Source organism: Populus nigra, chromosome 13 (assembly GCF_951802175.1).
Source record: "Populus nigra chromosome 13, ddPopNigr1.1, whole genome shotgun sequence".
NCBI classification, from domain to species: domain Eukaryota; kingdom Viridiplantae; phylum Streptophyta; class Magnoliopsida; order Malpighiales; family Salicaceae; genus Populus; species Populus nigra.
This window is the reverse complement of record NC_084864.1, coordinates 14,969,069-14,991,576: the sequence shown is the minus strand read 5'-3', so window position 1 is coordinate 14,991,576 and position 22,508 is coordinate 14,969,069. Positions and strand designations below refer to the sequence as shown.

At 34.1% G+C, this 22,508-nt stretch overlaps 4 protein-coding genes across 11 annotated transcripts; 1 reads left to right on the top strand and 3 right to left on the bottom strand.

The window, feature by feature from the left end:
- Nucleotides 1-17: 17 nt before the first annotated feature.
- LOC133671255 (microtubule-destabilizing protein 60) lies at nucleotides 18-2,078 on the bottom strand. Of its 3 annotated transcripts, none has more exons than XM_062091969.1 (7): nucleotides 1,973-2,078; nucleotides 1,809-1,865; nucleotides 1,104-1,145; nucleotides 923-1,021; nucleotides 767-826; nucleotides 584-678; nucleotides 18-498 (listed from the first exon to the last, which is right to left on the bottom strand). In XM_062091969.1, exons 1-7 carry the CDS (start codon nucleotides 2,003-2,005, stop codon nucleotides 291-293), a joined length of 594 nt encoding a protein of 197 aa, XP_061947953.1. In that variant the 5' UTR covers nucleotides 2,006-2,078; the 3' UTR covers nucleotides 18-290. The 3 variants fall into 3 exon arrangements, with proteins under 3 accessions (XP_061947953.1, XP_061947956.1, XP_061947954.1); XM_062091972.1 differs by having other exon boundaries at nucleotides 18-435; nucleotides 1,973-2,077; XM_062091970.1 differs by lacking the exon at nucleotides 1,809-1,865 and having other exon boundaries at nucleotides 1,973-2,070.
- Nucleotides 2,079-10,753: 8,675 nt separating this feature from the next.
- Nucleotides 10,754-16,742, top strand: LOC133671607 (probable polyamine oxidase 4). 6 transcript variants are annotated; one of them, XM_062092406.1, is made up of 11 exons: nucleotides 10,754-11,252; nucleotides 12,359-12,477; nucleotides 12,582-12,670; nucleotides 13,081-13,194; nucleotides 13,678-13,765; nucleotides 13,868-13,953; nucleotides 14,048-14,150; nucleotides 14,404-14,501; nucleotides 14,620-15,049; nucleotides 15,165-15,498; nucleotides 15,754-16,742. In XM_062092406.1, exons 1-10 carry the CDS (start codon nucleotides 11,231-11,233, stop codon nucleotides 15,480-15,482), a joined length of 1,467 nt encoding a protein of 488 aa, XP_061948390.1. In that variant the 5' UTR covers nucleotides 10,754-11,230; the 3' UTR covers nucleotides 15,483-15,498; nucleotides 15,754-16,742. The 6 variants fall into 6 exon arrangements, with proteins under 6 accessions (XP_061948390.1, XP_061948391.1, XP_061948392.1 ...); XM_062092407.1 differs by having other exon boundaries at nucleotides 15,749-16,742; XM_062092410.1 differs by lacking the exon at nucleotides 15,754-16,742 and adding an exon at nucleotides 12,153-12,216 and having other exon boundaries at nucleotides 11,236-11,252; nucleotides 12,362-12,477; nucleotides 15,165-15,637.
- On the bottom strand, nucleotides 16,558-19,028 carry LOC133671608 (protein DJ-1 homolog D-like). The gene is made up of 6 exons (XM_062092411.1): nucleotides 18,891-19,028; nucleotides 18,575-18,724; nucleotides 18,360-18,485; nucleotides 17,523-17,963; nucleotides 17,047-17,409; nucleotides 16,558-16,942 (listed from the first exon to the last, which is right to left on the bottom strand). Exons 2-6 carry the CDS (start codon nucleotides 18,638-18,640, stop codon nucleotides 16,754-16,756), a joined length of 1,185 nt encoding a protein of 394 aa, XP_061948395.1. The 5' UTR covers nucleotides 18,641-18,724; nucleotides 18,891-19,028; the 3' UTR covers nucleotides 16,558-16,753.
- Nucleotides 19,029-19,086: 58 nt separating this feature from the next.
- Nucleotides 19,087-22,139, bottom strand: LOC133671610 (protein DJ-1 homolog D-like). Its single transcript, XM_062092412.1, has 5 exons — nucleotides 21,894-22,139; nucleotides 21,692-21,808; nucleotides 20,480-20,920; nucleotides 19,993-20,355; nucleotides 19,087-19,545 (listed from the first exon to the last, which is right to left on the bottom strand). The coding sequence occupies exons 1-5, from the start codon at nucleotides 21,942-21,944 to the stop codon at nucleotides 19,357-19,359; spliced, it is 1,161 nt and encodes a 386-aa protein (XP_061948396.1). The 5' UTR covers nucleotides 21,945-22,139; the 3' UTR covers nucleotides 19,087-19,356.
- Nucleotides 22,140-22,508: the final 369 nt, after the last annotated feature.

Below are 22,508 nucleotides of genomic sequence, written 5' to 3'. Positions count from 1 at the left end.
ATGCACGACCATACTGCTAAAAGACAGAAAAGAGGGTGACTTGCTTTTTAATAGTACAAAACGAAGTACAATATCCGCCTTATTGGTAAGCAAAACCCCCCATTGAAAAGGACTTTCGGCTATGAAAAAGCGACTACTTACACCCACTACAAGACCTACCACATGATCTAAACAGTAAACACTATCAACACTCCAAATTATACAAGACTAACTTGGACAGCATGAAGAAATTAACATCACAGAGAGAATACTCCACTCTCCTTTTTCCCCTACAAATCATGGCAATTTATTTACTTAACAGGCTTCCAGGCATGATCATGGGGATGAGCATGTTCAAAGTAGTAGTAAAGTTCATCCTCAGGGATGCAGCTCCAACACTTGCTGTTCACCATGTGGAAACTTGGCTCTCTAGGAACTGTCAATGGCCTGCTTGATCTGCACCAAAGAAAGAGATCAACCTGTTTGATATCCCACAATGCTCTAGCTAATGGTTTTAGCCTTCGGCAGCAAATAGAGATCAACTTAGCCTCTTTAGATTATTGCATGAGCTTGAACTGAACAAATTTCTGACAAATTTCTTTACCTTTGGGGAAAGAAAGGTCTGTCAAAGTAAGGCATCAATTGAGCTCTTGGAACCATCTCCTTCCTCATCGTACGAACCTCTTCTTCTTCTATGATCTGCACACAATTTCATTAGCAGGATCAATGTTATGTACTTGATGTAATTCTCTCTTGCACCATGAAAAAATGGGCACTAGCTTGATACCTTTTGTATCCTCTCTATTTGCCTCTTCTGTTGCTCATTCATATATATCTTGGTAGCCACCTGAAATCATAAATAGTTCAGAGAAAAGATTGGAAAATCAGAATAAACACTGAAAAGCAGGATGCTTTTGTGCAGAGATGGGATTAAGTTGCGTACAGAATAGTTGAACATGGCACGTTTGAGAGCTCTTTGTCCAGTGTGGAGTTTGAATTCTTGGGGCTTAGTGTTTTCTTTTGCAAAAGGTTTTGGGGCAACCTACAGCATGATTATGGATTCAGCACTGTCCAAAATACCCAGATAGATGACATGATTTATAAGGTCTAGTGATCCATTTTACCTTGGATTTGTCATAAAGCGGATCCTTGAGATCATCTTTTGCCTGTGAAAATGTATTCCAAGCTATTACTCAAAGAAAATATATGTGTAGGCAAGAAAATAAATTTTGGTGACAATGATGCTTGCTGCATTGGGACACACTTTTTTACCTAAAAATTACTTCATGCTTAAAATGGAAAAAAGGGGATGAAGCTAGCAACATTTGAAACGAAAGGCAATACTCCAAACTCCAAAACATTCTTTGAGAAGAAAGTCTCAAAAGGAGATGACCTTTTTGACATGCAAAGTGACAAAAATCATTAAAAGAAGACTCTTTTTCCTCTTTCTACATCTTTTCCCAGCAAAAATGTAGCTTTCAATGACTAATGATTTGTTCCTGGAAAGAGGCAGAGCTGCTGGTAAACTATCTGTCATGTCGGCTGGGAACATAGCATTTGCTTCAAAAGAGTGTTTTGGTTAAAACTTGGAGGTTGTTAAGAGGGGAAAGAGAAGTTACGAGGTTGTTATCTTTAATTAAGCTAACATGATTAAGAGGATCCGTGAGACTTGAGACTTAAGACACTGACTTTGAAGTCAATGATTGGATACTGAGTAATGCATGATCCTTGATGAAAGAAAATTAAACCCTAAATCCCTATCCTCGAAAGGCTTAATTTTGCTTTCTTGTGAGAACTAGCTAGTTGAGGTGCAAGGAATGTCATCTCACCATTCCTCTAGCAGCATTGCTCCATGGTGCAGACTGTGAGCTAGCCTTAACAAGCTTCTAAAGAAATGTAATAACACACATTAAGAAATTAAAGAATTAGGGAAGTGGGAAAAAAAGAAAGAAACATAAGAAGATATAGCACATATAGCTAGCTAGCTAGCAACCTTAAGAGCAGATTTTGTATGTGCTTTCTCCATGGTTAATCAATTAGCTAGTTATAAGCTCTGACTGCTGCTGCTGCTGGTACAATTGAATTGAATGAAGCATAACTGAATTGAAGAGAATTTATAGAGTAAAAAAGTTCAAAGTTTGGAGATTAGTAATTGTCTGTGTCCTTTTTTGATCTGTTGCTACATCACAAACATGCTCAAGCATTTTGTTAAGCTCTCATGCACCAAACTTTCTGATTAAATCTCCCTCTCATGCATGCACATTTCTCATACCTGACTACATGTTCCTTCAAATCTCCTCTTCTATTAATCAAGAACTTAATCCTTCTCACATTCATATTAACCGATTAAAGAGCTGACTTAATTACATAATCATTGCTATAATTAGTCTTGGCTATAATATTATAGCTCAGTTAATCATGTGTCATGAAATATTTTGGTTTTAGTGAGCAAATTAGCTCCTAGGCTAGCTTAATTGAGTTAGTTGCTAAGTAATATATATATCGATCGGATTATCAAAGTGTATAGAAAATGTTGACCCAAAAAGAAAATTTACTTTGAAAATTTCAGGCAATACGTACATGGTATAAGTTTGCTAGAAAATTTTGACCAGAAAATAAAATTGTGCCAAAGGGAGAGAGAGTACTTTAGTACTTGAGATTTGAAGTTTTAAGACTCCTCTATACCTGTTTCTGTTTTAAATCTTTTTTGGTCTAACTCAAGATCCCCCAATGCTTGCAGTTTGAAGTTTCTTGGGATTTTTTTTTTCTTCTGAAGGTGTTAAGATTGAAGCAAGATATAAAAAGAGATAGTTTTTGGCCTGTTTAATACCTCCGAAAGGAATTCCAACTAACATTTTTAAGGTGATGCCTATGTATTCCAATACTTAGTTATTAACCCAACGTACTTGGGAAAGTTAATCCGAGAAATTTGAGCCTCGGAATCTGATATAACCCAGATTTTAATTTAAATGGGATTTGATGTTCATCTAACTAAATTTGAATGATTTAATAGGTTTATCCATAAAAATACTTTACTAAATTTATGTATGTTTGAGCCTAGTGAGTAGTTAAATCCAAAAAGGGTTGGATCTCATATTTTACTAGATCTTTTTATTATAAATTTTAATTTTTGCTGAGTTTCTATAATGATATATTTTTTTATTTTTTCTAGTCATGAGCTTTAGAAAATAAAATAAAAATTCAGTGTAAAATATATCGATTCATCAACTTAAATATAACTTTAAGAATGTGAAAATTCTATTTAAAACTTTGATTATATTTTAAATATTGTTTGATATCTAATTAAAAAAAAATTATGCCTAATATATAAAATTTAGCTCAATAATATCCTTGCATGCTAGACTTTAAAATATATTATGGCTAGAGAATATTACAAGTTGTTTGTAAAAAGTATCAAATATTCGCCCTGGTGGCTGCTGGCTCGCGCGGTAGTGGGAATAAACAATTAGTGATACAAGAAGCAATGACTTGGTCGAGACGTCGTCGAATTGACTCAAAATACAATACCATTGATTTATGTCACTTCCATACAGGTTATGACCATCTAAAAAGAGAGGAAAAAGGGTAGTTAATCACCCACTTTCAGGTATTTCTTGTTAAAGCCGTTATCCAACCAAGGCAGAAGCTTACAAGGTTCTGATTTAATCAAGGCAAAAAACATGATTATAAGTTGTTTAGTTTATCTGACACTTTAATTAAATCTTAAGGGTAAGAGGCATGTCATGTGTTTAGTTAGGTCATGAATCGAAGATTAACCTACTGAGGGCAATGCTTTTTATTGAAGTCTTGGTCGGGAAACCTCTTCGAAAAACAATAGTGCTGTTGATGATGAACTTTTTAACTAAACTAATCGATCAATGGATAGTGCTTAACTTGGTCTTGAAGAATTGGCTCTCTTTTAGGGTTTTGGTGCTCGATGTAACTTGTTAAGAAACTGTTTCCATGTGTTGGTTGGAGAATCATAGGTTGCTTCTTGAAGATGCATCACACAGTACTTTTGTCAAAGAGTGCTGGTTGTTTAGAGGTCAACAAGGAGGAAGGAGGGGGAGGGGAGCTTAGAAGGAAACAACTCAGTGACATATACGCAATAAAGAGAAAAACAAAGGTAAAAAAAAAAACAGCCACAAACCATAATTTTTATTTAAAACAACATTATTTCAAATTTTTTTTTTAGTTTTTGGTTAAGTTTAAATTGATTTTGATCGTGTCAATTAGATTGTAGTTTAATACTTTGAATCGTTAAAATTTATCCAAATCAATATTAAAATTGATTTAAATTGAATTATAACTCAAACTAAACTCTAAATTACCGATTTAATTTTCAACGTAAACCCACCAAATTAAATCAATTTTAATTAATAACTATGTCATCAATCAAGCAAAAGCACACAATAAACAACACCCAAAAGGGAACATAAATACCCAACATAGCATCCCAAGGCAAAAACAAAAAAGAAAAAGAAAAAAAAAAGAGCAGCATTGGTCATTGTTCATATAAATGAGCATAAAAGTTAATTTTTGCATTAATTAAAAGAGTTGGTGGGAAGCATGGTGGAAATGGGAGTCCTCGTCAACTACTTCTAGTTTATCAGCAAAGGGATTCAGTAGTTCACTAATTTAGATGATGCGAAGAGATGGAACTGGTAAACAAAATTTTGAAGACACAACTCAAATTTATAATTAGAACAATCATAAAATCAAAGCTTATCTTGAGATAGGTCTAAGATTTTTAAAAGTATCATTAGTTCTTATAACCACATAGAAGATAATTAATCAGGAAATTAAATATCCAAAGCTCATTAGAAATTCATTCAGCACTACAAGCTTATTCAAAGTAATCGCTTTAATGGTAGGTATTCGTATAACCCTTTTTTAAAAAGTTTGTTTATGAATATGATTGTAATTATTTTTTAAAATGTTTTTTATTTATAAAAATATTAAAATATTTTTTTTATTTTTTAAAAATAATTTTTAATATCAGCAAATCAAAATAATAAGAAAATATATAAATATATTAATTTAAAGAAAATTTTTTTTAAATATTTTAAAAAGCACTTATAAAGTAAAAAAACAAATGAAAATTTAATAAATCTCGAACCTATTTTATTTATCTCGAATAGGTATGTAAATATGTATTAATGGATTCTCAATTAAATTCTTATAATAGTGTAAGTTATTAAAGATTTATTAATTTATTAAAATCTTTCATGTCACGGGGTAAAAGAAACTATATAAAAAAAGAGAGTAAAGAATTTGTGTTTTTTACATGTTTGACCAGCTCAGTAATTGATATACTAAATTATTTATATTTTATAAAATCAATTTTCTAAATGGATAAAAACAAACTTGGCTGGGCTTGGTTTCATGCCCATAAATTATAGGGTTTTATATTCATGCCCACATGAATATAAAAAGACGGGCTAATAGCCCTATTATTACGAAGGCTGTCAAAAGCCCATAAAGAAAAAAAAAAAACAAACTGAGACTAGTTTAAATTACAAAACTGACCAGCTATTTGAAAGAAAAGCCCAGAGACAAACCCCCAAGAAAGGCATTGGGAGCCCACTCGTGATAGATTTGCTTACCATTCCTTGTTGCCATGAAAACTCTTGAGCATGAAGAAATCTCCATTTCATTCTTTCTGTAGCATAATGTCATTTGATTCTCAGCAGTATAAGCTCTAATTCTTCCAAAAACGAGATAGAGATCGATAAATTAATTTCATGTCTTCTTTTTTTGTTGCGGGAGGCATGATCCTCTCTCATTCTCCACATCATCACCACACTGATGTTCTCTTTGTTTGGAACGAGGAAGGATAGATGAAAGAGGATGGACAAAAGAAGAAGAAGAAGAAGAAGAAGAAGAAGAAGATGGATTGATAATTCCCTTGCTCGACGCCATTGACGATGACCTATGAAAGAAAGGAAGAATCATTCCCATCTTTCTTGGTTTCAAAAATAAAATAAAAATGCAATTCCTCCAATAGTTGTCGTTTTTAATAATTATTTGAATTTTTTACTCATCACCCCGTTGATTTTTTTACCTAATATACTGAAAAAATACAATTAAATAATAAAAAATAGGTCTAAAATAAAGTTTTCGCTAGAAAAAAATAGGCTTAAGAAAATCATAAATTCTAATAAATGAATAATAAAAATATAACTTGGGTGACATATTTTCTTTAAAAAAATATCTCAAATAATGGGAAAATTGCTCGACATACCTATTCTTCGAACTTTAAAAAAAATATGCTATCCAAATTTGTCTAATAATCCATTTTGTTTTTAGTAGTGACTCCTGCCTAATGATCTGGTCAGATTTAATTAAATTTGATTCATTCAATTTATAACCTACACTTTAGACCATGTTATAGAAAAAATATGTGTTTATTTATATAAAGCTTGTTTGTTTATATATTTCATAAATATTTTTAAATTTTTTATTTTTTTTGTTTCAAATTAGTTTTTTTTGTGAGTTTTCAGATCAATTTGACATGCTGATTTTAAAAATAAATTTTAAAAATAAAAATAAATTTTTTAAATATATATTTTGTAAAAAATATTTTTATATTTTTACGTGTTAAATTAGCCAAGTTGGCCACGTGAGAAAATAAAATATCTTGCTATCCTCCATGTAGCAGTTGGGCACACGGACAAAATGAAAAACCTTGCTATCCTCCATGCAGATTCAGTGGTCCATCGGCTGCCACAAATAGCACGTCGTTTTGGTTTACCACTCTTCCTTCCTCTTGACCTCATAGTATACTAAAAAAGCCTTTTGATAATATACCAACAGGAGGAAGATGCCATTGCCAGGTCTGATATGTTTGCAAAATAAATAAGGCAGCCCGCAGATTTCTGGTACATAGCCTCGTCATCCTCCTCTGTTTTGCATTATTTTGTGGGGAGCATTTCATTGCTTGCCTGCCACACTGCTGATGAAATAATTGAGGATAGATAGATAAATGAGCTGCTTTCTTATCAACCCTTACTTTCTCAGCATCAACATGGAGTTCTCGTCATGCACCGACCCATATTCTTCACTGAATAAATATAATATACACCAACAGGAAGAGCATATTAGCCTCACATGAAACCACCATGCTATTTACATTTAATTAAATGGACATGATTGATTGATTAGAAAGATAACCTTATCTCCATTGATTGATTGATTGTAAACTTGTTAATCCCGGTTATGTTTATTTGATCAACCCATAATTAACTTGATTAATCCAGTTATTAACTTGGCTAGATTCTGTTTTTTTAAAAATAATTTGATTGGCTTAATTAAAACTTAAGTTGGTTTTAATAATTTTGGTATAATGATATTTTTTTAATAGTGTAAAATTACAATAAAAAAATAAAATTAGGTGGGATGGCTTAAAGTGAGCAAAAGAGCTTGGGGAGGCAAAAGATTGAATATATATATATATATATATATATATATATATATATATATATATATATATATATATATATATCAACTTGTGGTTGGGGATATCTTTCCGTTTCATTTAAAAACAGAGCATTCAAATTCATGAATTTATGATATTGAAATCCACAATAGCTTAATTTCATTTATTATTCGCGTGCTCATGAACTGAATTAATTTAATTTTTTTATATAAATATTTGTTACTGAGATCTATAAGTTATTCAAGGATACATATAATAATAACATATTAACAAACGAAAAACAATGTCATTTTTAACTAGTCATGCTTAACGTAGATTAAATTTTTCATAAATTTAAGAAATTGATTATATGTTTAACCCTTAAATTTTTCAGTTTATTTATAATTTAATTCTTCCATCAATCTTATGTTGTTTTCTAATTATTAATTTAATTATATTTCTTACGAGAAAAACAGAAGGTGGAGATTTTGATTAGAAATGAAGAAATTTTTAAAACAAACAACTATTATATTAAGAGCGTGTTTGGCAGTGTGGTTGCGGGTGCTTTTCAAATAACTTTTCGTGTCAAAATACATGCCAACGATGTTTTTTCATTTTTTAAAAATCATTTTTAACATCAGCACATCAAAACGATCCAAAACGTACAAACCATATTAAATTTTAGCAAAAAAAAAAAACAAAAAATTTTCAAAGTTTTTGGGAACGCGGCCGCAGCCGCGTTCCCAAACGGTCCCTAAGACTTGTTAGTATCCATCAAAGAAATATTTAATTATTTATAGAACTGTAGAGATCGATTAATTAGTGAAAAAAAACAATATATATATATAAAACTTTTGGAATCCTGCTACCTCGAAAACATCCCATGCTTTATCTCTCCATTAGTTGAGGATATTTGAGCTCCATCCCCCATCAACCCTATTCAGCAGTCAGCACTCAGCAACGTGGAGTTTCCTCGTCAAATCAACAGCCAGACCCATATATATGCTCTCCATTAATATTAGCAAGAAGAGCATTAATTACACCTACATGAACCAACTACATTACTTACTTTTAATTAAAATGAAGGACCATAACGAAAACAATAAAATGAAAGTTCAAGGGGGATGAAGTTTCGAGTTTGGACTTTCAAGTGCTAGATTTTTAGCTTGAAGTGAGCCAATAGATATTGTTTGAAATGAAAATTCATGGAATCACAATTCTTTGTATTTATTAAACTCAATTCAAAAGATTATTCGGTGTCAAGATAAAGCTAACTTATTTTTTTTAAAAAAATAATAAGTTTTAACCGTAAATTAATCTAAATTTTTATGGCATCGTACCATATTAATTCTCTTATAATATTTTTTCATATAAACCAACTTGAGTTAGGGTTCGCCAAGTTTAATAATAATGATTCTCTTAGTTTAATATTTAGTTTGTATGTGTGTGTATATAATTCTAGTTTATGTTATTAAATCAGCTTTTATACATCAAAACTATAATTACATTTTAATCAATTTTAAAATAAATTAAATATTAAACCTGAACTGGAAAATTGCAAAATTCTATTATATGGATTTTCCAATTCATAGCATTCCTTGTGTTTTTCTTAGAAGCCCATGTTTTTATTTAGAAACTTTTAGGTGATAAATACCATTACGTAAGGGGTGAGCATTTTCAGTTTAATATTTAGGGCTTCGCAAAAAGCTGAAAACACAATCCCATTTATGAAAAAATCCAAGGAAATAAAATTGGTTTGGGTAAACATGCATTTTTCTTTTTGTTCATTTTTTGATGATGAGAAATGCCAAACACACTAATTAAATTGTTCATTATAGTTTTTGAGAGTGTAATATTAATTATTTTTTTACTTAAAAATATATGAAAATAATTTTTTAATATATTTTTAAGAATTATTTTTTTATATCAATACATAAAAATAGTGAAAAAATACAAAAAATCAATTTAAAAAAAAACATGAAATGTGGTTTCTATGGGAAAAACAAATACCTTTATAAGTGGTCAACAACAAGTTGGAATTTCTTTTCCATCATATTTATTTTTTAAATTCAACTATAAAAAATATCCATACATCAATTTGCACATCAATTAAGTGCCCGTTTAGCACTATTTTCACTCACCGTGAAAAGAATAAAAAATAATGCTTTTGAATTCAATCGACAGTTTAAACCTAAAATGAAATGCATTGTAAAACATTCTCTAAATCTAACTACACATCTATATATCTATTGTATTTAAAGAATTTAATAAATTAAATACTAATTTCAATATCCAAAATAAAAGATTTTAAATACATAATAAACTCATCAATCGACCGACCAAACCCCTTAAATAAAGAAAAACTTAAATTTATCCTTCCAAAAAAAACCACACAAATGACAAAACTAAATATATTTTTTTTATTTTTCAGATTTTCCATGAGATTGGGTGGGGTTCAAGTGGCAACTTATTAGCCAACCAGTGGGCCAGATGTTTCCTACCACGCAAAAGCTAAATTCACTGCACAACGACACCAACATTCCTCCAAAGTACAGCAAAACACCGAAGCTTCCTCCACACCCCTCACTGATCATCACCGCCGATCAAGAGTAAATTATAAGTTAGTCCCTATACTTTCAGAATAAGAATAAATTAGTCTATCTAGTCACCTTTACTAAGCTGATAAAAACACTCCCCAATTCAATATTTTTATCTCTAAACTACCCTTGTTTCCCATTTCCATCTCCATTGGAAATATTAAATCACCACAAAAATCTTCTTCCTTATCTTCTCTCCCTTTTCCTCTCTTCCTTCTACCTCCTCTTCTTTAACTTTCTCTTTTCGTTGTTTATTAAAATTGGCTTCCTCATCAAATTAACTTGGGATCAAATTATAACTTTTTAAAAATCAACACGAAGTTGATTTGATCAACCGTGAGAGTCAATTATTAATCCAACAAACTTGGTTAGAACTTAGTTTTTTATAAAAATGATGTCATTTTATTTTTATTTTTTAAATAAAAACAATGTTAATTTAAATAGTCCAAGGTTAACTCACTCAACTTAGTACTTAACCTATGAACCAAGCCATGTTTGATATCTTTGCTCCTCGTATCTCTACTCTCCTCCTCTTTTCCTTGACCCGCTGCCTTTTCTTATGGGGCATTTCAGGTATCACATTTAAATTTGTCAGATCTATAAAATAATTAAAATTTGGGGACTAATTAACTAATTTTCAAAACTGGATGAGCTATTCCATTCATTTTTCAAACATACAGGGACCAACTTACAATTTACTCCACAAACTAGAAGCAACAACCTGTCCCTATAAATATAAACAAACCACCAGTAATGGAAAACTCCGCACCAAAACACGTAACTCAAAAGACAATTTTTCTTTTCCCTGTTTTCTGCATTAACAGATTGATTTTTTCAAATAAAAATTCAATAAATTCGATCCATGCAACCGTCTCTTCTTCATCAAATTCAAATCTTAGGTTTAATTCAAAAAGAAAAAATAATTTTGAGAGAATTTAAGAAAATCTCTCCTTATGAGCTCTCTAAATCGTAAACAACAGCAGAAGCAGCAGCTCCATTGCTCTTCTTCTTCTTCTTCGTCATCGAGCAGTCTTTTTAGTCATTTTATTGCTGGAATTTTGTTATATATTCTTTATCATTCTTCTCAGTTAATCTCTAATTTTCCTATTCCTATACACCTCTAAACGCATCGTTTTTCTTACTCTCTTTCTAAACAAACAAGCATTCGCGAGCGATCAGTGATTTTTTGAAGAATAATTCGAAGATTTGGCTGATTCTGTGTTTTTTTTATTCAAAAATGGAGAATCTGATTGATAACGGTTAGTATATTCTCTGTTTTTATTTATTGAATTTTTACTTTTAATTTTTTGATTTGATAAAGCTCAAATGACAGAATGTATTCTCTTTTTATTTGATTTTGAATTTTTTTTTCTTGGAATTTGAGGCTGAAATGATAGGGTAATTATGATAACAGTAGTTCGATACTTTTGTGTCGAAATTAATATTTAATTGTAGTAATTAATATTAATAGATTCTTAGTAATTAATATCAATTTATTCTTTTAGAAAAAAAATGTTTTAAGTTGAAAATATTTATTTTGTTAAAAAACGTGAAACATATATTAATTATCAAAGCAACCATCACGTGACATATTTTACTAGCAAAGTCGCTAATGAGGTGGCTGTTAGCTAGCCTGGATGATCATGTTAGCAAATATGTTGATATGATAGTTGACATGCATGATGCGGTGTTAGCATTGTGGGGGCCTGCAATGTGGAGATTTACTAAGTGCTTGAGGTTTGTCTCTGAAGTGTTTTTAGAAGGTTTGAGTTTTTCATTTTCTTGGCATGGAGAGGGAGAGAACTGAAATTGAATAGGAGGGCATTTAGTAGTATTTATAAGTTAGCTAATTATCTCGGGCAGAAGAGATGAAGATACGGCAACAATAGGGATAGAGGGAACTTGTCTTCACTTCAAAATTGTTTCAGAAACAAATTTATTTTATATTTTTTAAAACTTGTTTCTGTCTTTATATCTGTCACTTCTATCCTAAAACACTAAATGCAACATAAAGGATTTTGAGACATGAGATTTTCAAAAACTTGTTTCTGTCTTTATTTATTTATTTTGCTTTTACTAGATTCTGTGATTGTATGATATATGTGGCAATGCCGTTGTGAATAATGTTCTAAGTTGTTTCTTTGAATTCCTTTGACAAGATGAGTTTTGAGTCAAAATCAGTAGCAGGAATTATTATAATTTTTACTTAAAGGAAAGGCGGAGGTAAAATCTATAATCTTCCATGATTACAAAGTTAGATGTAATATTCTAGCTAAATGTCTCTCCAGGCTTGCTTGCTTCTGTACTTTTTGATAAGTACATTTATTTTGTTCTGTCTTTTGCTAATTTTTGTTCAACTAATCAGTAGGCACTTTTCCTTCACAAGTTGAGAGGCAAAACAGTTCAATTCCTACTGTCATCGTTATTGGTGGTGGTATTTCAGGGCTTGCTGCTGCACGAATGCTGCACGATGCATCTTTTAAGGTTAGCGTACTGACATGTACATATGAGTCTAGAGTTTTTTAGTTGTATGTTGGGATAGGGTATTCATATGCATCAATTGGCTAAGCGTTGTTATTTTGTTTAAGGTGATCTTGCTAGAATCACGGGAGAGACTCGGTGGCCGCATTCATACTGACTATTCCTTTGGCTATCCAGTGGATTTAGGAGCATCCTGGTGTTTTTTCTTTCTTTCTCACTCATATTTGATCTTATTGGAACCTTTACCTTACTCATGTTCATCCCTTCTCTTGCTTAGTATCTTGCTTATTCTAGTAATGTGATTGCCTGGTTTTTGGGAATTAATGCACTTTAAATATGCTGACATGCATAGATAAGGTTGATACATATTTTCGTTTTTTTTTGGGATGTTAATGCTCATTAATCATGTCTTGAAAACCCAATTAATTTCTCTAGAAGCTCAGAAAAAGATCTCTTTTCTTCCTCATGTGTCATTTGACTCTTTAACCTCGCTTTACCAGTGCCTGTAATCTGTGTTGGGCTGCCTTGGTATGTATTGTTTGTAAATGTGAAGCAACTGATAGATAGATTCCTCAATGTGTTAATTCATTTCATGTTACAATCTAGGCTACATGGTGTTTGCAATGAGAATCCTTTGGCTCCGCTGATACGAGGTCTGGGGCTTAAATTATACCGTACTAGTGGTGACAACTCTGTATTGTATGACCATGATCTGGAGAGGTCAGTCATTGCTAGTTTTACATTTATATCCTCTGCAATTCACTTCAGATGTTGCATTAAGCAGACATCCAAGTTTTCCTTTTGCCTATTAATTTTATGTGTGTTTGTGGTTAAATTATGCATTTCAAATCCTACAGTTTTTTCGTATCCCAGTTCTTAATTGTTTCATGGAGCAAATTGCATCCAATATTAATTATTACCTTTGCATTCTAGCTTTGAATTTTCTTAACCAATGCTGTATTCCTGTATCTTTCAGAACATACAAGATCATACAAACATTGGCCAACTTCTTTTTACAATGAATAAAGTTATACATGTTCCTAATTGAATGATTAATTGATTAATAGACCGCAGTACTACCTATAATATGGTAGAAAAGGCTTGGATCGAAGCTGCAATGTTTTGAACCTTAAGATTTACGATTGTGGTTCTTATTAATTTTGTCCAAACTTTTGTCATGAGGATTTGGGTTTGCCATTTCAGTTATACCCTTTTTGACAAGGAAGGACGTCAAGTTCCACAACAGATGGTCATTGAAGTTGGAGATACATTCAAAAGAATTCTCGAGGAGGTAGATCTTCTCACTAATTTCTGTGACGTGAACCCTTCTTTTATGATTAGAAATTACCCTCTTCTACAGCAAGCAAACTAAGTCCTTTGTTTACACCTTTAGACTGAGAAAGTAAGAGATGAACACACTGATGACATGTCTGTTCTTCAAGCAATTTGGATTGTGCTAGATAAGCATCCAGAATTAAGGTATGGTTAAAAGAACAACGTGTAACAAATTCAAGTATTGGATTTTTTCAGCATGGAGTTTTGGAACTACTAAGAAAACTTCCAATGTCTTTAGGCAAGAAGGACTTGCATATGAAGTGCTGCAATGGTACATCTGTAGAATGGAAGCGTGGTTTGCAGCAGATGCTGATATGATATCACTGAAATCTTGGGATCAGGCAAGTGGATTATTGATCTTCTGAATCTCTCCTAAATTGCTTTGCATTGTGCTGCAATTTGTCTTGAACTGTGTGAGGAGGATTCTGCTTAGAGATAGCAGAAGCTAAGAAATTAGTGAATGGTTTTTGAGAATCTTAGATTGCAGAATTTGTATATTGCAAAATTCTATACAAAGCTGTGCTATGTTAAGGTCACTTTGAGTGTATCTTTAGTTGAACGTTGACACTGTTGAGGGCACTTCTTCACATGTAGGAGCAAGTTCTTTCCGGAGGTCATGGTCTTATGGTGCAAGGTTATGACCCTATAATAAAGGCTCTTGCAAAAGATATTGATATACAGTTGAATCACAGGTATACTTGCTCAAATCTTAATATTTTGGACGTATTATTGTTTTCTGAATTGAAAAGGTGTTATATGGTGCTTCCCGAAGTGAATAATTTTCTTTCTTTAATAAATTGTGACGAGTAGGGTTACAAAAATATCCAACGGGCCCAATAAGGTGATGGTCACAGTAGAGGATGGGACAGGCTTTATTGCTGATGCAGCTATCATTACAGTACCCCTTGGGATTCTCAAGGCCAACTTAATTCATTTTGAGCCAAAGCTGCCACAGTGGAAGGTTGATGCAATTTCGGATCTTGGTTTTGGCTGTGAAAACAAGATTGCATTGCAATTTGATAAAGTATTTTGGCCAGATTTGGAACTCTTGGGCATTGTTGCGCCCACATCTTATGCTTGTGGCTATTTTCTCAATCTTCACAAGGCAACGGGCCATCCTGTTCTTGTCTACATGGCTGCTGGAAGGTTTGCTTACGATCTTGAGAAGCTATCTGATGAATCTGCTGCAAAATTTGTGATGTTGCAGCTGAAGAAAATGTTTCCTAACGCAACAGAGCCGGTAAATTTCATTTAGCCCTCTGCACTGCCCTATAATCTCTGTTCTTGATTTTTTTCTCAATTTGGTTCTTATGTAAAAATGTTATAAACTTGTATCATTGGCTCTGCTGGAACAGGTTCAGTATCTTGTAACACGATGGGGAACAGACCCGAACTCACTTGGTTGTTACTCTTATGATCTGGTTGGAAAGCCTGAAGATTCATATGAGAGACTCCGCGCACCCTTGGGCAATCTCTTCTTTGGAGGAGAAGCAGTTAGCATGGAGGACCATCAAGGATCTGTGCATGGAGCATACTCAGCTGGAATTATGGCTGCCGATAGCTGTCAAAGACACCTATTAGAGAGACTTGGCTACTTCGATAATCTCCACCTAGTCCCTTCTAGAGGTGCAATCCACGATGCTACATTTCCTCTCCAAATCTCAAGGATGTGAAATAATTTATCCACAGGTAAATAGGCATCATTCTCTATGTTGGTGTTGCTAAACTTGAGAAGCATATGTAATATGCTGATATTTCATTCTAGTTCCAGAACTTGAACAAGAACTTCTCTACCTTTTATTATATCATCCTCAACATTGAGTCTCCATTTCGCTTGTTTTTCGGTACAAAATACATCACATGTGCACACCTGAATACTCATTAAGTCCGTTAACTTAGAGATGAAATCAGTTATATTCATTGATCAAACTCTCATTAGTGCAGCAAAGCCCTGCGTGGCCTCTGACCTCTAGTTGCAAATGGCTTGAATGATTGCATGAAGTCTTCCACCAACTCAGTCACTGTATTATCTCACTGCTAAATACTCTTCAGCCTGGCTTCCAGGGATAAGAAGAGTATCGTAAATTTAGACGTTCATAGGAAGCTGTTAGTTTGAGAACATGACCTAGCTTTCCTCTGTAAACTATGCAAGCCATCCACTCATGCACTGCAGTTGAGCATAAGCCCTCAACCTTCTTATTCCGGCAACACAGCATCGACATGGCACCTAAGATCCTGAAGGGATTCAAAAAGGAATGTGTCCCTTGTTATCTTCAATGACACCTGACAAGAAGGGGCGGATTGAAGAAGCAAGGATTCTTATAGTGACCAGACATTTTTGTCAAGCTATATTATAATTACCCCACAGAGGAACGAAATCCTTTTATCCGAACTAGTTATCTTGCCTCCCAATGCCATCACAAATAGCTGGAAGATCTCAGGATGCCCCTTGTATGAAGCCCTAGAAATATTGCTGACATTAACAACGAATTCGTCTCCATATAAGCTTCCTCACCTCCCTCCATCTCCTCTTTGGATACCTGAACAAGCTGAAGATTTCTATTTCTCTCTTTGGATACAAAAATCTCTCTATCCTTTATTTAGATTTGGATAGATGAAAGCGGATCTCATTGGAATCGGATTTGCGATCCTATGTTCAACCCAATGGGTGTCAGCATCAATGGGCACATGGTTTCATGGAAGGGGCACTCGGCCATCACTGATTCGCACGACCAACAATCCTAAAAGTTGTTGCTTTGAACAATATGAAAGTCTATTTTTTCCACAGGCAAAGATGAACACAAGTGACAAGGATTCCAGTAACAGATATGGAATCCATGTGTTATTTGATACAAGATGGGTTTCTAGACCCAAACATGCATGGTGTCTGCATCGGTATGTTATTTGAAATAAGATACAGGCACATTATTTAACATTGTAGCAGCTAAAATGACACTTGAATACCAAGTAAGGCCATCAATTGAGAGACAAACTCAGGGTGCCCTGGCCAAGCAGCTCCGGTAACCAAGTTTTCATCAGTGTAGCAGCGATCTATTGGATCAGGTTCTAGCCATGTTGCCCCTCCCAAGACAACATTCAGCTTCACCGTAGGGTATGCAGTACATTTTCTACCCTGAAAACGTGATTCGCATTGAAGATTATAAGCTATGGGACATGTGATAGCATAGTATTTGTAAGTCTATGAACAGGCTTCCTCACAAGACAACAGGAAACTACCTTAAGAACTCCAGCAGCAGCTAAGATCTGTTGCCCATGGCAGATGGATGCAACAGGCTTCCTAGATTGCATAAATTCTTTCACCAAGGCAATCACTGTCTCATCCAGTGCCAAATATTCTGGAGCCCGGCCTCCAGGGATGACGAGAGCATCATAACTAGAGGCATCCAAACCTTCATAGGAAGCAGTTAGAATGAAATTATGGCCTGGCTTCTCGCTGTAAGTTTGGTCACCTTCAAAGTCGTGGACTGCAGTTGGGCAGATATCCCCAGCCTTTTTCTTGGGGGAAACTGCATCAACATGGCACCCAAGAGCTTGAAGGGACTGAAAAGGAACAGTCACCTCATAATCTTCCATGAAATCCTGCAAGCAGAAATAAAAGAACAAAGGATTCTTAGTAAACAAGGAAAACACATGTTTCCTCAAGCTTGATAGTAAGAGACAGGTAGTAATTGTATTAGAACAATAGAACTTACCCCACAGAGAAACAGAATCCTTTTATCTGAACCAGTTACCTTGCCTCCGAGTGCCTTCACAAAAAGCCGAATGTACTCAGGATGAGCCCTATATATAACTCCAGTGATGATATTGCCATCAGCGACGCTATCCATCCTGGTTTTGGGTTCAATCCAATGAGCACCAGCATCGATGAGCACAGGTCCCAGAGCATGGAGTGCAGTGCACTTCCGACCTTTTACTGAGCCAGCAGCTGCCAAGATCAATTGTCCATGACAGATAGAGCCAATCGGCTTTCCTGAGTCGGAAAACTTCCTCACACAATCTAACACGGATTCATTTATGGCAAGATATTCTGGAGCCCTGCCTCCTGGTAGAAGCAGCCCGTCATATTTACTAAAATCAACTTCATCGAAGTTCGCATTGAGACTAAAGTTGTGTCCACGCTTCTCTGTAAAAGTCTACAGTAAGTGAAGTTCCAAAAACACATATCAGAGCTAGGGAAATGAGTGGCTGTACTATATTTGCCAACAGAACACATCAAAAAGGGAGCTCAGTTTACACATTATGGACGTAAAATGATCATCATAATAACTATTATATCTTTAACACTGGGCACAACCCATCACAAAATCATTATCATTCCCACCACAACCACTATCGCCATCAATTCAAGATCATCACTACTACATCTTCTACCATTACTCCAGCATCCATATCAGAAGACAAACAATTAAACAGAACCAAGTCGGAGTTGCAAGTAACTAAATTTGGATACATTTTATATCCAAACAAATAATATTTTCATTAAGAAATGGATATTGTAAGAGATTAACATAAAATGAGAGAGAGGAGACCTGATAGCCATGATAGGCACCAGAGTCTTGAATTGCAGTGCGGCAACAATCACCAGCTTTCTTGCCAGGACAGACAGCATCAACTGCTATTCCATAAGCCTGCAAGGCTTGAAATGGAACCATAGCCTGCAAAACATAAAAAAACCCGATCATTTAAAGACTTCAAGGGGGAAAACAACTCCAAAATGAGAAAGATAAAAATGAAAGCAACCCACCTCATAATCTTCCATGAAATCCCCACATAACAATAAAACTTTCTTCTGTGGCTTGCAATTAGCCATTGCTGATGCTAAAAAATAAGACTTAAGCTTTAGCTTTGTTTATTGCTATCATCTCTCAAGTGGAGTTTCGTGCTTTTATAAAGACTGCAAGTGCAAGAGAAACGGATTCTTTATCTCTCTTTGTTATCGTTGACTAAAAATGTACTGTAACTCTCTTCGTTAATGTTGGATCAATGCACATGGCAACCAATAAAAATATTAAATGGGAGCTTTGTTATTGTTGGACTAGATCGCATTGAGACTAACTCACCTACTTGTTATCGCGATCAGCATGATCTTTGAGGTGATTTCATCCACTTTTTTCCACATCATTCATGAAATGACCCGTTCTTTGTGTCTACGATTATTCATATTATAAGCAAAATCCCCTGCCAATAAAATAACCAACATATCTTCACCATTCCGTGTTCAAAATCAAATTCAAAATAATGAGTTAGAATTGCAAGTGCAAGCAAAATTCCACATCCTTTATAATCAGGCCACATGATTCATTCACAGCACCCTATGGATAGGTCATCACTCATTTCCCACAACCAACAATCCAGAAAGTCACTTATTTGCATGGTATAGAAGTCTATTTTCGGCTCAGGCAAACCGCATACAAGTGACAAGGATCCATGTGATACAAGATGGATTCCTAGACCCAAACATGGAAACCGCATACATCCCCATGTTATTTGATATAAGATACAAGCATACTAGTTACATGAAAATAGCTAAAATGACACTCGGATGCCAAGTAAGGCCATCAACTGAGAGACGAACTGAGGGTGCCCTGGCCAAGCAGCACCTGTAACCAAGTTTTCATCAGTGTAGCAGCGATCTATTGGATCAGGTTCTAGCCATGTTGCCCCTCCCAAGACAACATTCAGCTTCACTGCAGGATACGCGGTACATTTTCTTCCCTGCAAAGATGATTCATATTAGCGATTATACAGCCTGACACATGAAATAGCATAATATTTGTAATTCTATGATCAAGAGAAGTACGTTCCAAATATAGAAGATAAAAGGGCCCTTGAAAACAATTCTCATGGAACTTTAAATATGATGATCAAAGAGTTTGAATTTCAAATGAGAAGATATAAGCCATGAGAAGTTGCATACGAAATTCTACAGAGCTAAATCTAATAAAAAAAGGTACCCAGTCCGGAGTTAAAGTTTGTACAGGGAAAGACTTCTCATGGCTTATAATTTTAAAAGGAGTATAATTTTAAATGTTAAAAGATGCCAGTTTTTCTAACAAACAAAAACATGTGCACACAACAATAAATTAGTTGCATTTGCACATATTCTAGGTGCGTCATGTGAAGAAAATACACCACATTCCTCGCAAGACAACACAAAATTACCTTAAGAACTCCGGCAGCAGCTAAGATCTGCTGCCCATGGCAGATAGATGCAACAGGCTTCTTAGAGTGCATGAATTCTTTCACCAAAGCAATCACTGTCTCATCCAGTGCCAGGTATTCTGGAGCCCGGCCTCCAGGAATGACAAGAGCATCATAATTTGAGGCATCCAAACCTTCAAAGCTAGCTGTTAGAGTGAAACTATGACCAGGCTTCTCACTGTAAGTTTGGTCACCTTCAAAATCATGGACTGCAGTTGGGCAGGTGTCCCCAGCCTTCTTCTTGGGGCAAACTGCATCAACATGGCACCCAAGAGCTTCAAGAGACTGAAAAGGAACAGTTACCTCGTAATCTTCCATGAAATCCTGCAAGCAAGAACAAAAGAAGCAAGGATTCTTAGCAACTATGAGACAACACATGTTTCATAAGCATGACCTCGGTCAATGGCAAAAAAAAATTAAGAACTAAAAACAAATAATTAGAACTTACCCCACAGAGAAACAAAATTTTCTTATCTGAACCAGTTATCTTGCCCCCCAGTGCCCTCACAAATAGTTGGATGAACTCAGGATGCCCCTCATATGTAGCTCCAGTGATGATATTGCCATCAGCAACACAAGCTTTCATGGTTTCAGGTTCAACCCAATGAGCGCCAGCATCAATGAGCACAGGTTTCACAGCAGGATATGCAGTGCATTTCCGACCTTTTACTGAATTTGCAGCTGCCAAGATCAATTGTCCATGGCAAACAGAGGCAATTGGCCTTCCTGAGTCAGAAAATTTCCTGACACAATCTAACACAGATTCATTCATGGCAAGATATTCTGGAGCCCGTCCTCCAGGTATCACCAGCCCATCATATTTGCCAAAATCAACTTCATCGAATGTTGCATTGAGAGTAAAATTATGACCACGACTCTCAGTATAAGTCTAAAATCAATAAAGTTCCAAAAAACACCTATCAGAACTAAGTTAATGAAATTGATATACTATGCTTGTACTTTAATCAATCAGTAGAGCTACATCCACCAACAGCTTATTAGAAAAACAACACATAAATTATCATAAAAAGGGATCTTGATGAACACATAATGCATGTAAAATGATCATCACCACAACCATGCAATTATCAAAATTAGCACTCAGCACAACCCATCAAGAAATTATCATATTAATATTATCACTACTACACTGCCACCATTACCGCAACCACCATCGTCACTAAGATCACCACGGCCACTACAGGCATTCATTTCAGTTATCACAAAATTATTATTACATTAAGAAAATGTCTTTTATTACCTTATTAATTAATCGAAAATTAAAATTTTAATACCAAATATATGTGAAGATTAGTCTCAAAGTATTAGATTTTATCCACTAAACTACTCAAAGAAGACATACAACAATGATAAAACCCAATAATCTGCAGATGAATAGAAGTAAAGTGTGAGGTAAGCAATATATATAGAGAAAAACAAATACATATTTTGAATAAGTTAAAATTAACTACAAATCCATAAAAAGGAAAATAAAAACTTCCTTATATTCACCAATTATTGAAAAAAAAATGCTAAAACTAAAACTTCGATGACTGAACTAAGTAAGATCAGCAAATTAATAAGCTTTTTCAAAAACAGCCCAAGAAAAAAAAAGGAATCCAATATGATGATTAAATATGTATAATGAGGGAGAGAGCACCTGATAACCAGCAGAATCATGAATTGCAGTGCGGCAAATATCCCCAGCTTTCTTGCCAGGGCAAGCAGCATCAACAGCAATCCCAAAAGCCTGCAAAGCTTGAAATGGAACCATAGCCTACAAAAAACAAGAAGAACCCACAATTCTTCATCAATCCAAGATTCAAGAAACAATTCAAGATAGATAAAACAAAGCAGCCCACCTCATGATCTTCCATGTAATCACCACATAACAGTAAAACACTCTTGCCCATTTTTTATACTGAAAATTAAGCTTGAGCTTGAGTTCTTTCGTAGTTCTATGCTTCTTCTTCTTCTTCTTCTTCTTCTTCTTTTTGTGGAGTTCGTGAGTTTTATAGAAGTGATGATAATTTCGGAGAGAAATGATGTTTTTGTTATTGTTGTTTTTTTTACAAGCATGGCTAGTTCATGTGCTGTTTTGTCGTGATCAACGCAAGGACAGGTCCAAAATGGATTTTCTTTGATAGAAGAATCTCGATTGTAAAGATTTTGTGACTAAAAATTAAATAATAACGGAATGAGTTAAATGAAAATAAGTAATAACATAAATAATTAATATTTTTTATTTAATGTTAAAGAGTATCTCAGAGATAGATTATGCTTCAATTGAGATTAAAAAATATTCTTAATATCACTTAAAAATGACTTAATTTATTTAGTTTCAATTTTTAAAAAATTTATTTAAATGCATTAAATATATGTGAGATACCACACAAAAAATGCATTAAATAAACACTAGGAAAGTATCTTTAATTTACTTTTTGATAAAAAAAAACAACATAAGTTTTAGACGGAGA